This window comes from Onychomys torridus, chromosome 9 (assembly GCF_903995425.1).
Source record: "Onychomys torridus chromosome 9, mOncTor1.1, whole genome shotgun sequence".
Classification (NCBI taxonomy): domain Eukaryota; kingdom Metazoa; phylum Chordata; class Mammalia; order Rodentia; family Cricetidae; genus Onychomys; species Onychomys torridus.
Genome location: NC_050451.1, coordinates 59,227,164 through 59,240,629, shown reverse-complemented (window position 1 = coordinate 59,240,629; position 13,466 = coordinate 59,227,164). Strand labels below are relative to the sequence as shown.

General features: G+C 46.8%; 1 protein-coding gene across 3 annotated transcripts in view; it reads right to left on the bottom strand.

Moving 5' to 3' along the window:
- Gfra2 (GDNF family receptor alpha 2) overlaps positions 1 to 13,466 on the bottom strand; it is a 95,933-nt gene that overhangs the window by 58,982 nt on the left and 23,485 nt on the right. For all 3 annotated transcript variants that reach the window (XM_036199422.1, XM_036199423.1, XM_036199420.1), the window contains one exon: positions 242 to 596. In XM_036199422.1, the coding sequence (XP_036055315.1) occupies positions 242 to 596 (355 nt within the window). The remainder of the gene's footprint in view (positions 1 to 241; positions 597 to 13,466) is intronic.

Genomic DNA, 13,466 nt, shown 5'->3' with positions numbered 1-13,466 from the left:
CCCGTGCTGAATGGAATAACTGGGCGATGGACAGATGAATGAAACCATTAGAGATGGACAGATGAGTGGATGAACGAATGAAGTGAATAGGTGACAACTGATCACGCCTATGACCAACCAGTTTTAACTTTCTCAACACCTTTTGCTGGCCTCATCCAGGGTCACAATTCAAGTGAGCCTAGAACGCAGCCCATCCACATGAACACTCCTAGTAGACGGCCATCGTTTCAGCGGCTCTTACCGGCACAGGTGGTCCATGCGGCACAGGGTGCGCAGTTCTAGGCAGTTGGGCTTCTCCTTGTCCTCATAGGAGCAGCTGGGCAGAATAGTTTGCCGGCGACGCTCAGCACAGGCCTGGTCCTGGCAGGAGCAGAAGAGCATGCGGTAGGTATACTCGCTGGGCACACGGTCAAAGAACTGGCGCAGGGCCTTGTGACACTTGCGACGGTTGCAGCGTTCCGTGGGCGAGATCTCGCGGTTGCAGATGGAGATGTAGGAGGAGCGAAGCTTCTTGCAGTTGTCGTTCAGGTTGCAGGCCTTGGCGGCATCCAGGCAGTGATTGCTCTTGGCACTGACCACCGGGTCTGCCCCTGTCCCTGAAGGAGGAAGGCGAACACTCGTCAGAGGTACACATGTGCACAGGGGGAGGACATGCATGGCCACTGAATGTTGGTACCGGATGCAGGCTTCTTGCCTCGGTTTCCTTGACTTAGAATAAAGAGCATTTCCAAGGACATATGGCTGTGGCGAACATTAAAGATGTTAATTTGCAGGTGCCCAAAGTACATGAGACAGTTCCGGAAAAGAGATACACTGTATGAGACAGTTCCAGGAAAGCGGTACACTGCACATGCAAGGAGCAGTTCAGAGGGAGACTCATTCCAAGGTCTAACCCCAACTTCAGAAGCTTGGAAGCAGATGTTAACCTCAAAAACATGGAAGTAGGTGCTCCTGACCCTATTTACTAGGGCAAGAAATAATGTGTCTGGCTCAGAACAAGGGGCCCCTTGCCAGTCTCCCAGCAGCACAGTTCAGTGGGACTTTGGGGAAGTGATATCACTGGCATTTGGAGTAAGGAACACTCATCACTGAGTCTTGTCAACAAGGATGCAAGGAACATCCCAGCCACCCTCCTCACCCCTACCCTTGTAACCATCAAAACTGTTCTTCTGTATCCAGAAGGGTGAGGCTGCCACTGTCACCTAAAAGGAAGTACAAGTCCTCTAAGTGTAAAGGGCGGATTACCCCAGTGTACCACTCTAACACTGCTGGATGTATGACGAACCAGGAGCTGGATAGGCTGGGTCTCTTGCCATACTGTTGTGGCTTTCTATTTAATACAGTGAGGGATACGTCTGAGGTACACAACAGGATTCCCAGAAATCACAAGGCTACTCTGTGATGGCTGTCCCAACCCCACAGATCCTAGTTGTACCTAGAAGATGTCCAGCACAGAAACCTACTCTACCACCAGCTGGTTCCCACTTAGAGAGATCCTCTTGTCCAACTCAATAACAGGCAGAGGGAGGGGCCGGACCCCAATCTGCACATGCTCAACTGAGATCTTCTGGGGACAGTCAGGTGGGTGGTCACCCAACCCAATCTTTTACAGGTAACGAAAATGAATTCTGTGTGGGCAGGGGCCTGCCACAGCCATCTAGATTACTGACAGAAAACTAGAGGCAGAAGTCAGTTGCTAGGCACTGTCATATGCCAGGAGAATATCAGCCTAGGTCAGAGGTGAGTTCTTCCACCCTGCCATGTTCAGTCTTGCCTGTGTGCCTCTCTATACAAGAACCTGCCATAGAGTATGGAAGACTCAAAACTGGGCTGGTAGAGGCCATGACTCCTCTATGGATATGCCCAGTGATTCAGCATTTGCATATGCTATTGTGGTCCTCAGATTGCTGGATCATTAAATATCTCTAAATCTATAAAGCCCTAACTCTGCATGGTCCTCTGCTGGGTGCCATGCTGGGTGCTTAATATATAAAAGTATTACAAGTCCCAACTAAAGAGCTGACTACTTAAACCAGAAACCAAGAGGCAGAGCCAGGACAGAGCTAGACCTTGTAAAACAGAGCCAGTCAGCATCAAGCCCTGGCTCAACTGCTCATTAGGTCAAATGATTCTTGGCTCAGTTTCCTTGTCTGCAAAATAGTACCTGCCACAAAGCATCTTTGTTAGCATGAGAAATGACTCATAACTTTCTTTGCATCATGAATTTGCCCTGTTTTCTAGAAGATTCCCTTTGGTTATGTGATGGCTGTCTTGGGGGGTCCGGGGGGTCTCATGTGGGTCCCTTAATCTGCTGCCCCATTTTTCTGCTCCCCTTTAAAGCAAAACCACTAGTTATCTCCCCTATCTGTGTCTGGCAGCTGCAGGCCTAGTCTTTCCAGCTGATGTATCAACAATCCTGGACCCAGAAGCTCATTCACTTCTACCTGAATCTCCTTCCTCACTTGTCTTCATTCTGGCCTCCCTGATACCTCCCTGCTCAGATTGCTTCGTTGGCTCTTGTCTGTGCTCCCCAGGGCCCAGCCCTCCTCTCCAGGCATCTGGGGCTATCATTTTATCTCATGCCATTGCACACCATCAATCAGCCTCCTTCCACATCCTGGGACCTCTCTCACAAATCCTAGATTCATCTGTTCGCCTCTACTCTACTGTTTTCATACTACCTGAAAACCCAAGACCCTTGTGTCAAACTCAGACCACCATCATCACCACCACCACCACCACCACCCCCCCACCACCACCACCTGACCCCCAGTGGCTCAATTATAGTCAACTTTATCCTTCTGAAAACAGCCACCCCAAAGCAGCTCATTCACAATGCATATCAGGAAAAACAGGAAAGCTACCTTCAAAACATACCCAGAATACACCACTTCTCACTGCCACTACCACCTTCCTCCAAGTTGTGATCATGCCCAATCCCCCAGCTTTCACAGCACCCCACAATGATCTTCTCTCATCACAACAACTGGCATGAATTTCAAGAACCTAAGGCACAGAGAGAGGTATGTCACTCCAGTGTCCCAGGACATCCACTGGCCTCTCTCAGTGGCTTTAGCATGAGCTACAAGGCTCTGTATTTGCATTGTCCAACATGATAACCATTGGCCATTGAACTGGAAAGATTAGGAAACACACACCAGATTCTAAATGCTCATTAAGCAAAACAGTATCTCACTAATAGTGTCTTTGCTTTAATTGCGTATTGAAGGGATAACATTTTGGACACGAAGCATTAAACATAGTATCAAAATTAATTTCACCTATTTTCTTTTCCTTTTAGTGTGGCCACTAAAACATTTAGAATTCCATGTGTAATGCTGTATTGTGTTACTTTCAAGCAGCATTTCTCTGCCTGACCTCGCTCCTGCTCCTCCCTGTTGGTCACTAACTTCCGTATTAGCTGCCTTGATCTTCCTAGGACAGGCCAATGGTAGCCTGGCCTTGGGGCCTCTGTACTTGGTGTGTTCCTGGTCTACAAGGCTCTCCTCTTCCCCCAAGGATTATAGAACCATAATGATTAGGTGGTTCAGATCTCCTTGCTCAAATTTTAGCTGATTTGTGAGTTCTTCTTGCCTCCTGGTACACAGCACCCCTAATACTACATTTACCCCCAAAATGGTCTGTGTTTCCCACAGCACACATCGGCAGCAACCACAGTGTATATATACAACTCGTTTCTTATATCAAAATAAGGCAGAAGTCATGTTATCCTCCATGTAGCGAAAGTTTGATACATGAATACTCAGTAAGTATTCCATATAACGAAAAGAATAAATGTTACAAGAACAATGGTTTATAGCAAACGCTTGCAAGTTTGTTTATATTTTGAAGGAAGCAAAATTGATATAAACCAAGTAACCGTGGACAAGATTACATGTATTCAAATATTAATGATGGCCTAGGCAAGAAGCGATCAGAAGACAGCAGCAGAAGAGACCAGAAGTGAACCATCCGCTTTAACACGGCTTTGCCAACAGCAACCTTGTAACGCCAAGAAGAGCGATGTTCCCTCTCCTAGTGTTGAAATAAAGGGGAAGGGAGTATAGGCAACAGAAAATTATTTGGTGATAAAAGGAAATGAGATGTCACGCCATGAGAAACTCACGAAAGCAGCAGGTCATCAGATGCTAAGTCCATGACATTCTGAGAGAGGGAAAAGAAGAGAGATGCTAAAAAGATCAGTGGCTATCAGAAGCTGGGGGAGGGAGGGAGGGAGGGAGGGAGGGAGGGAGGGAGGGAGGGAGGGAGGGAGGGAGGGAGGGGTGAGCAAGCAAACCACAGGGTATTTTCAAGGCAGTGCAACAGTCTGCATGGCACTGGAATGGTCAGCAGGTAGGATGCATGTAGGATCCAAGCCCAGGGAATATGCCAGGAGTGGATCCTAATGTCAGCAGCTACAAGCTCTGAGCGCCAACAGTGTATCGCTGCTGTCCGTTGGAACAAAGCATGGCCAGAGTAGGGTGTTGGCAGTGGGGAGGGTAGGGACATGGGGAGTAGGGTCAGGAACTTTATATCTTCCTTCAATCAGGCTGTGAGTGTGAAACTGCCCTCAAAACACTGACTCTCTTTAAAATGGGATTGGAGCAGGGTATGATGGCTCGCTTCTATAGTCCCAGCGCTCAGGAGGCTGAGGCGGGGTGATTCATGAGTGCAAGGTCAAGCTGGGCTACCTAGTGAGCTCCGTGCCTTCATGGGTTACAGAGGGAGACCCTGTCTCAGAAGAAGGAAGGAAAGAGAGGTCCAAGAAAAGAGATGAAAAAAAAAAAAAAAAAAACAAGTTGAGGTGGAAATAAGGCAGAAAAGAATCAAGATTGTATTTTCCTGATTTATTTTCAATAAACAGCTTTTGCCTAAGAAGATGGCTCAGTAGGTAAAGTGTCTGCTACACAAACATAAGAACCTGAGTTTGGGTGCCCAGGATCCACATAGAAGGAAAGAAAGAGGAGAGGAGGGAGGGATGTAGGGGGGAGGGAGAGAGTTGGGGAGGAAAAGCCAGCCTAGGGGTGCATCTATAACTCCAGTGCTGGAGAATTAGAGGACAGGAGGCCCCTGATGTACATTGGCCAGCCAGCCTAACCACCTGATACGCTCCAGGGTCAAGAGGAGACCCTGTCTTAAAAAATAAAGTGGAGAAGTGATTGAGGAAGACTCTTGTTGATCTGACCTTCACATGCACATTTGAGTGCACACACACACACACACACACACACACACACACACACACACACACTCAGAGAGAGAGAGATACACCACACATACACATACAACACATACAAATTTAAATAGATTCATGCATACATACACATGCATGTATATGTACCAGGTACTTCCCCGGCCACTAGGCTGCCACCTTGCTGAGACAGCCAGGGACAGAAGAGCCACCCATCCGTGCAAACGCTAATGCTGAGCTCTCCTGGAAGAGTTCAGGGTGCAGAGAGGAAAAGACCTGTCTGGATTGGGGGCCATGGACACAATGATTTCTTTGCTAAAACTGACCAAGTGGATCTGGGGTCGGTAGGAAAGGGGGTCTTAGGCACAAGGGGGCAGTCAGACAGGGCTGAGAACACGAAGAAAAACACGCCTAGAGATGGAGAGAGAGCAAGGAAAGGAGGGGGAGTGCTGGGCAGCCAGGTGGTTAACTTGCCCATGCTGGAGCCTTGACCTCCGCAGCAATCCTCCGAGCTGCTAGTCAACCATTCTGCAGGCTGTGCAAGGACCCAAGGATGCCTGTCAGCACAAAGGCTGATGTGGCCTGCCGCTGTAGGGTGTTCTCCCAGACCAGACAGCCCTCCCTGCACTTGTCGGATGCCGGCTGGCTGGCAGGAGCGGAGAGTGAGTGGCCTGGGGCTGGGGGAGGGGGGACGGCGGGAGTGGGGAGGGGTGGTCTCCGCAGAGGAGCAGTTGACAACCTCAAGCAGGGCAACAGCTAATTTAGGCCTATGGCTGCATCTAGGTCCCCCCCAGGTGCTCTGTTCCCCTCCTCACAGCAGTGCTCATAGCTAATGCCAGTGTAATTATAGCCCCAGTGGCTTCCATTTGGAGTTTGAATAGTGAAAGTGTTTGCTATGGGGTGGGACATGTAAACCCCTGGGCCTCAACTTGGTAAATTTCCTAGAAAAAAAAAAAAAAAAAAATCAAGAAATACAGCAATGTGAACAACTGCCTGAAATACTGGGAAGATGCCCCCTCTGCATCTGCAGGGGGGCAGGTAACGGAGGAGGGATGGTGGGGTGGAGAAAGCCACCCCCTCAGAACTGGCCTAGCTGCCCACTTGAGCATCTGTCATGGGCAAAAATGGGGCTCAGCGCACAGCCAGGTGCGTGTAAGCCTAGGTAACAGGGTTGTGGCGCAGTGTGCCCCTTTCCAGCCTACCACATTTCATCCTACCCCATGGCCTCTCTCCTAATCCCTGGAAAGTAAGTCAGTTGACAATTCCAGACACAAATTCCTCCCCCCCATCCCACCCCTACAAAGGTTCCTCAACCTCCTCAGCCTATGGCTCCAAAACAAAAATGTATAGCAGACAAGGATGAAGAATCTGAAAACTTAGACCCTCTCAGTTCCCATCTACTCCCTATGCAGATAGCTGAGACCACACAGATCTCAACAGAGACTTGTGAGCTGAAAAATGAATGCCAGGCCCTTTAACCCAGGACTGCCTATCCCTGGCAGATGTTGCCACTCCAGCCCTATGTGGGTCCTCCAGGCCTGTAGAGAAAGAACTAAAGACAGGCCAAAATGTAAACTGCAAACAGCCACCCAGGGCAGAGAGAGGTGGGATTCAGTGGCACTTGGCACTTTCCAAAACCTTGGTAAACCTCTCCTGCCAGCAGCTGCAGCTCCCAGAGACACATCTTAGCTTCTTTATCCCTTTCCCTGTTCCTCCTCTCTGTGAGGGCCAAGAAAATGGGGACATGGCTAGCTGAGGATGGGTAGTGGGCCTCAGGGTCTACACCCACCTCCCAGACCCTGGGGTCAGTTCTCCTTTCTCACCACCCCCTTTTCTCAGAGAACACCCCTGAGCCAATGGTCCATCCTCAGAACCAGGATGTTATCAAATAGTGTGGCACCCTCAAACTGACTTTCCCTGAACAGCTGTTCAGTATTTATTAGAACTGAGTTCGCCAAACAGTCAGCCAAACACAACCCACCAAATTTAGGCCCTTTTAACAATAACACTTCTACTAATATTTAATTATTTTTTTATTTAAGATGTGTGTGTGTGAATGTGTGATGTATGTGTATGAATGTGTGTGTGTGTGTGTGTGTGTGTGTGTGTGTGTGTGAACGTGTGAACTGTGGGTTTAGTGAGTGTTCTACCACTGAGCTATTCCCTCAGCCTTTTTTACAAAGTTATTCAAACTAGCCTTGAACTCATTCTATAGTCCAGAGAGCCCTTGAACATGTGATCCTCCTGCCTCAGCCTCCCACATAGTTGGGATTTGAACTACTAGGCCTGACTAACTCCCTTACTTTATTTAGTGAAATTTTTAAGTTTTTCTTTAATTAATTTAATCTTTAAAGTTTTCAGTTCTTACATAGATGGGTCTGACATGATAACATCTCCATTAGTTCTGGATCTGACACATTAAAGCCATTACTTTCCATGTTTTTTTTTTTTCAATTGTGTGTCGTATCCATCTCAAATTTCAACTTTACTGTATATGCACTCAGAGGCAGGAGACTATCTGTGAGCAGAGGTGCTCAGACTTCATAATCTCAGGCATCCACAAGACCCACTGAGTCACAGGCTCTATGGCTGTTACTTGGATTTTGCACCTACCCTATGATTCTAAGCTTCCTTCCAAAGTTTGAACCCAACACCTAGAAACAAGGCTCGGGTGCTAGTGACCACACCCCAAAGGCACATCCACGGGCACACAGGCACACACACCTAGTCCACTTAGCTCACCGCTGACCAGTTCCACCTGAGCAGAAGGTAGCTCGAAGCTCTGCTATTACTTAAGCATGACTCTCAGGCATGTTTTGTTCCTCCTATCTCCTCCCTACCCTCAACCATCAAAGTATACTTTGCCATCCCAAACAGCCTTCTGAGACACTCACAAGTCACAGGGACCTAGGTACTTCAATTGCCCTTCTTGCCACAAACCTCCCCTTCTTGCCCATGGGTCACTTGCCCCCCAACCTCATTTGCACATGTGTGCACCCAAAGGCTCCCCATCAACGGCACCATGGCCTGGCAGTTAGCAGTCAGTCAAACAGCCATCAACCAACAAATATTTTCATGAACTGACTACATGCCAAGGCATAGATTCCAGTGACAGGAAAACTGTAATAAAACACATATACATAAAAAGATGTGAAGGATTGATAAGTGTGATGGAGGAAATAGAAAATTCAGAAAAGAATGATGGAGAGAGGAGGTGTGGAATGTCTGCCAGGAGGTGACATCAGTTTGAGAATGCAGCACAGCACACACAGAAATCCAAGGTCCAAGAATTACAAGCAAAAGAAAGGTCACATGCACAGGTCAGGAGATGGCATGGTTTGGGCACGTTCTCAATCAAAAAAAAAATGAATAAATTAAAAGAATGGGGTGGCTGGAGCTTCTTGAACAAGGAAAATATTAGAGGGAAAATAATGTGGAGGGACAGTCAGGAGGGGTGCCATGGGGCCTTGTAGAGCAGGATAAGAACTTTAGGTTTTAACTCTAAAATGATAAGCACTTGGAGGAGGTAAGGAGAAGACACAATAGCTCATTTGTCAGTACCTAGAAGGAGGTGGGAGAAATGGGCTAAAGAGGCGATGAGTGTTTCAGTAGCAGGTCAGAGAGGGGAAAGCTTGGTCAGGTGGTCACTGTAGCTCCTTTTCATTTGGCACATTAAGTGGAGAATAACACAGCATGCCTGGCTGGATTTCGAGTGGAGGAGAGAGAACTCAAGAAGACTAGAGTTTCATACACCAGGTAGATGGTGATGATGTCATTAGACAAAGAATACCAGGGAAGAAAAGAGGAGCCCAGAACTGATTGGGTACTTCAGGATGAAACTTAGTTGGTATGAGAAAATTCGTAAGTAGCCAGATGGAGACAGTGACAAGACAGAAGAATCAGGGATCCATCTGAGCTAGACACCAAACTAATCACAAGTGACATGAGGGGCCACCTAACTCAACAAGACTGCCTAGGTTGAGGATGAGAGTAAAGATGAAAAGGTCCAGGGATGGGGCAGAACTATGGATGCCAATGTTTAGTGCAGACCGAGAAGCAGTGAAACTTAAAATCAAGAGAATCAAGAAATCAAGAGAATCAAGAAATCAAGAGAATCTGGTGTCGTGAAGTCAAGAGCATCATCAAAGGAGAGTCAACTGGATGGTCAACAGAACCCACGCAGTTAGGGGTGTGTTAACAACGAGATAAAGGATAAACAAACTCTACCAAAGCAGGATGGATGACTGGAACAATAGAGTATGGGAAAGGAGGGGCAGAAGAAGAGACATAAGTGGGGAGCCCATGTTGCAATCTGTCACCTCTTGTCCTCAAGAGGCCACCCAACTGCAGCTTCAGTTTTGCAACCAGAAAACTCAGAACTCTCTCCCAGCACTGGTCAAGGACTGGAAAGGCAACACCACAAATTAACAAACTTGAGAAGACTCCCACTTGCCTGAAGCTCACATTCTAGAACAGAGGAGATGAGAATCATAGACAAACAAAAATTCTCCTTCTGCCTCCTAGGTCCCATTCTCTGCTGGTGGCTAGTGTTAAGAGTGGGTCCTCTGGCCTTGTTGTGGCTTGGGAGGTGGGACTATCCAGACATGGGCTACTGACTAGCATAACAAGTGCGTAGAGGTTATAGGAACTTCTTTGAGCTTCATTTGTCTCGTGTGCAAGATGGGGCCACAGTGCTCACCCTGTGTATAAACAAGTAACATCCAAGGTGAGATGGAGTGGTGAAGATAAAAATATTCATTAGAGTTTGAATGTAAGTTGCATGTCTCCCAAGGGCCCATGGGTTGAAAATTTGGTTAATCCCCAACTACAGGGAGATGGAAGATTTGGAGGTGGGGGTTACTGGGAGTTCTCTTCATCATTTGGTACATGCTCTTGAAGGCAGCACTAATGGAATGGTGGTTCTAGAGAGAGGGAGAATTGTCAGAAAAGCCTGAGTTTGGCCTCACTCTCACTGCTCAGGTCCAAGATGTAACCATCTGTTCCTATAAATGCCTCACACAAGGAAGTATCCCCTCTCAAGCCTTGGGCTTTGACCCTCTCAATCTGAGCTAAGTGAGTTTTTTTTTTTTATTTGATAATCAGCTGGCTCTAGTGTTTTCTGATAGTATTGCAAAGTTAATTACCAATGTCATTCAGAGTCTCCAGTTCTTAGTACATAAGCAACAAGGGCCTGCTTAAAAATAAGATCCCTAGTTGGAAAGTGCCTCTTTCCATCTTTCCATTTCTGCAACATCCATCACTCCTTGCCAATAGAAAAACCAGATCCATGTGTTCCTACCTTTATACACTACATCCAAAGAGCAAAGGCCCCTTGGTGTCCACCTCCATGAGCAAGAGGCTATCTCTAGAGCTCCTCTTCTCCATACAGGAAATCTGATAGAGCAGGGCCTCAGACCCCTTATCATATCTGTCCCCCATCCTTGAAGCTCCTAATCCAATCTACAGAAAATGGTACTCTAGTTTCTCCCAAGAGATAACAGGACCAATTCCAACATTCCACCTCCCAATCCCCTCTGTTGTCACTCAAAGCCCAGAGAACTGAGAGGACCTCAATCCTCATCCCCACTACTCTACATATCCAGAGCACTGCCCTCCCCAGACATGTCCAAGAAGTCTCAATCCACGTCCAGTGACCCCAGCACAAAACCACAAGCACTCTTTAGAGGAAGCAGACGTTTTGAAAGCAGGCCAACCCACCAGAAGTCAACTTGATGAATGGCAAAATGCAGTTGGAACTCAACAACAACAAGAATCACATTGAATCCTTTTTAATATCATGTCATATTTTGACAATTTTTAAACACAATTAAAACTTATTCTCAAATTCATCAAAGGGAAGATTATTCTGCTTTTTGTGGTTCTGCAAATTAAAATTTTAAGCTTTTTCCCCCATGCAAAGGGACTTTTTAAGTCATATTTGAGGTCTCTGCATCTTTGAAATATACTTCTGGGACATGGAGTTTGCATAAATACAACAGACGCATATCGGTCTTAGTTCTGTGTTTATAAAAACTAAAGTTGAGGTATTTTATGTTGGTATGATTGACCTTCTTCAGCATTTTTTACTTGTGATGAATGATTGCTGACATGAGGCTCTAATCTGTAAACTAAAACTTTGTTTACTGATTATGAAATAGACTTTTCTCACCACAGGAAATATACATCAACTCACAACCCTTAGCTTCTAAAATAAACTGAATACATCTTAAAATACAGTTGCCAAGCACATTTGCAAAAAGCTCAAAAGCCATGGAAACCATTCAACACAAATCTCTAAAAAAATTTTAGTGTAGATTAAGCGTAGATAAATAAAAACATTTGACAAAACCAGTGACTTCCTCATTTAACACACTAATTATGGAAGAAGAGGCCACTGGCCAGCTGGTGAACAGCTAACCTCTCAGTCCAGGGCAGAAAGAGAGGTCTTCTTTTCCTTTCCACATTTCTATGCCATCTGTCTTCCTAGGAAGGTCATAGCACCATCTACTGCCCCCACTCCTTGGTGGGGCTGTCAGCCATCAACTCCCCCGTTCCTTTTTAGGAGTGACTCATTTGGTCTGTCATGTCTTCCCATGTCGTTCGTGTGTCTTCCACTCAACAGAAATGGTCTTGACAACATGGGTCATCTTCCTGCTGCCATGACCCTCTCCCACTCTTCTGCTGCCCACTGCCACAGCCATGCTCCCAGCCTTGCTTTCACAGGTATCTGTACCAACCTCCCAACTTTGGACCACCTTCTTCTCACCTCCCCAACTTCCTCTCAGGAATTCCTACTCCCAGCGAAATTTGGGATAGATCACTGCTCTGACCACTTCTCTACCATCCCATCCCATATCAAACATTCCTTTTACAGGCTTAACTTCCTGGCCTCCAGTCAAACACATCACCTTATCAGTCCCTCTTCTAACACACTAATCTCAGGGAAGCAAAGCCTCCTTCCATCTGAGTGTCACTCAGAGACACACCATCCAAAATGGCTGGTCTCACTTTAAATGCCTATACTTATGTTGCAGATGTTCTATAAAGGCTACTTCACAGCTTCTCCTGACTCAATCTCCCTGGACTATTCCTTCCCACTGTTCTGATCTGACAACATTGTTTTAGTATGTTCAGGCTGCTGTAACAAAAGAACACACATCAGGTGGCCTTTAAGTAACAGAATCCCACCCCCCCCAGAGGCTGGGAAGTCCGAGATGTCTAGCAAGCACTCACTTTCAGCACAAGGACAATGTTTCCCTATGTCATTATTTGTCTAAAAGGTATTACCTTGTTTCCTCAGAAATCCAATGACCTCTTCTATCCTCCACAAATACCTTCACACACACACATTACATAAACTCATGCATATACACTCTCCTCTCTCTCTCTCTCTCTCTCTCTCTCTCTCTCTCTCTCTCTCTCTCTCTCTCATAAAAATAATAAATTGAAGCCCTCTTAATACCATCACTTTCAGAATTAAGATTTCACATGAACTGGGTGGGAGAGTGACATTCAGAGCACAGACATTCAGAGCACAGAACTTTGCCTCATATTTTATAAGGACACAAAAGAGCTGAACGGAAACTCCCTCACCTTCCTTCCCTGGCAACAACCAGCCTATCTCACCTGCAACCCAGCTCTGCCTTCTGTTACTATGGAGGCAGAAGTGTCCCTGCCAAAGGCCACCTGGCCTCCTGTGCTTGTGTCTGCCATGTGGATCTCATCCCTCCTCACTGCTCAAGGACATCCCTCCTGCCCCCTCCACTATCCTCTTATGCCCTCCAAGTTCTCCCTGTCACGTTCCATCCAGCACAGTGAACAAACTCACAGCTTTTGCTACCCATCCCCAAACAGAACTAAACCTCCCTTGGCCCGCCAGACCCCCTTACCTGTTCCTCTTCATAATGAAGCCTGAGAGGGTGATGTCCCCAAATCTATCTGCTCACTCACCCTTCCTAGGAGTTCAGTAGGAGACTAGGGTTGCTCCATGTGGATAAGGGAGGGAGGTAGCCATGTCTCCAAGCTCCTCTTGCTTGGCTATGGCTATACCTGGCGTCCCTTCACTTTCTTTCTCCAACAGCTAGTACCCACCCAGTCTTCCCCTCCCACATGGTTTTCCTCCTCTGTAGCCCTCACCTTAGCCCTCTGCTTTTTAGATCCTAGCCTCTCTCTCTTTCTCATGCTCTAAACTTCTGCTTCCACCGCTTAAAATGCCATCTACACACTAACATCTCTCTATAGATTGCCCCTGACTTCGGCATTTCCCAGTGAAGGC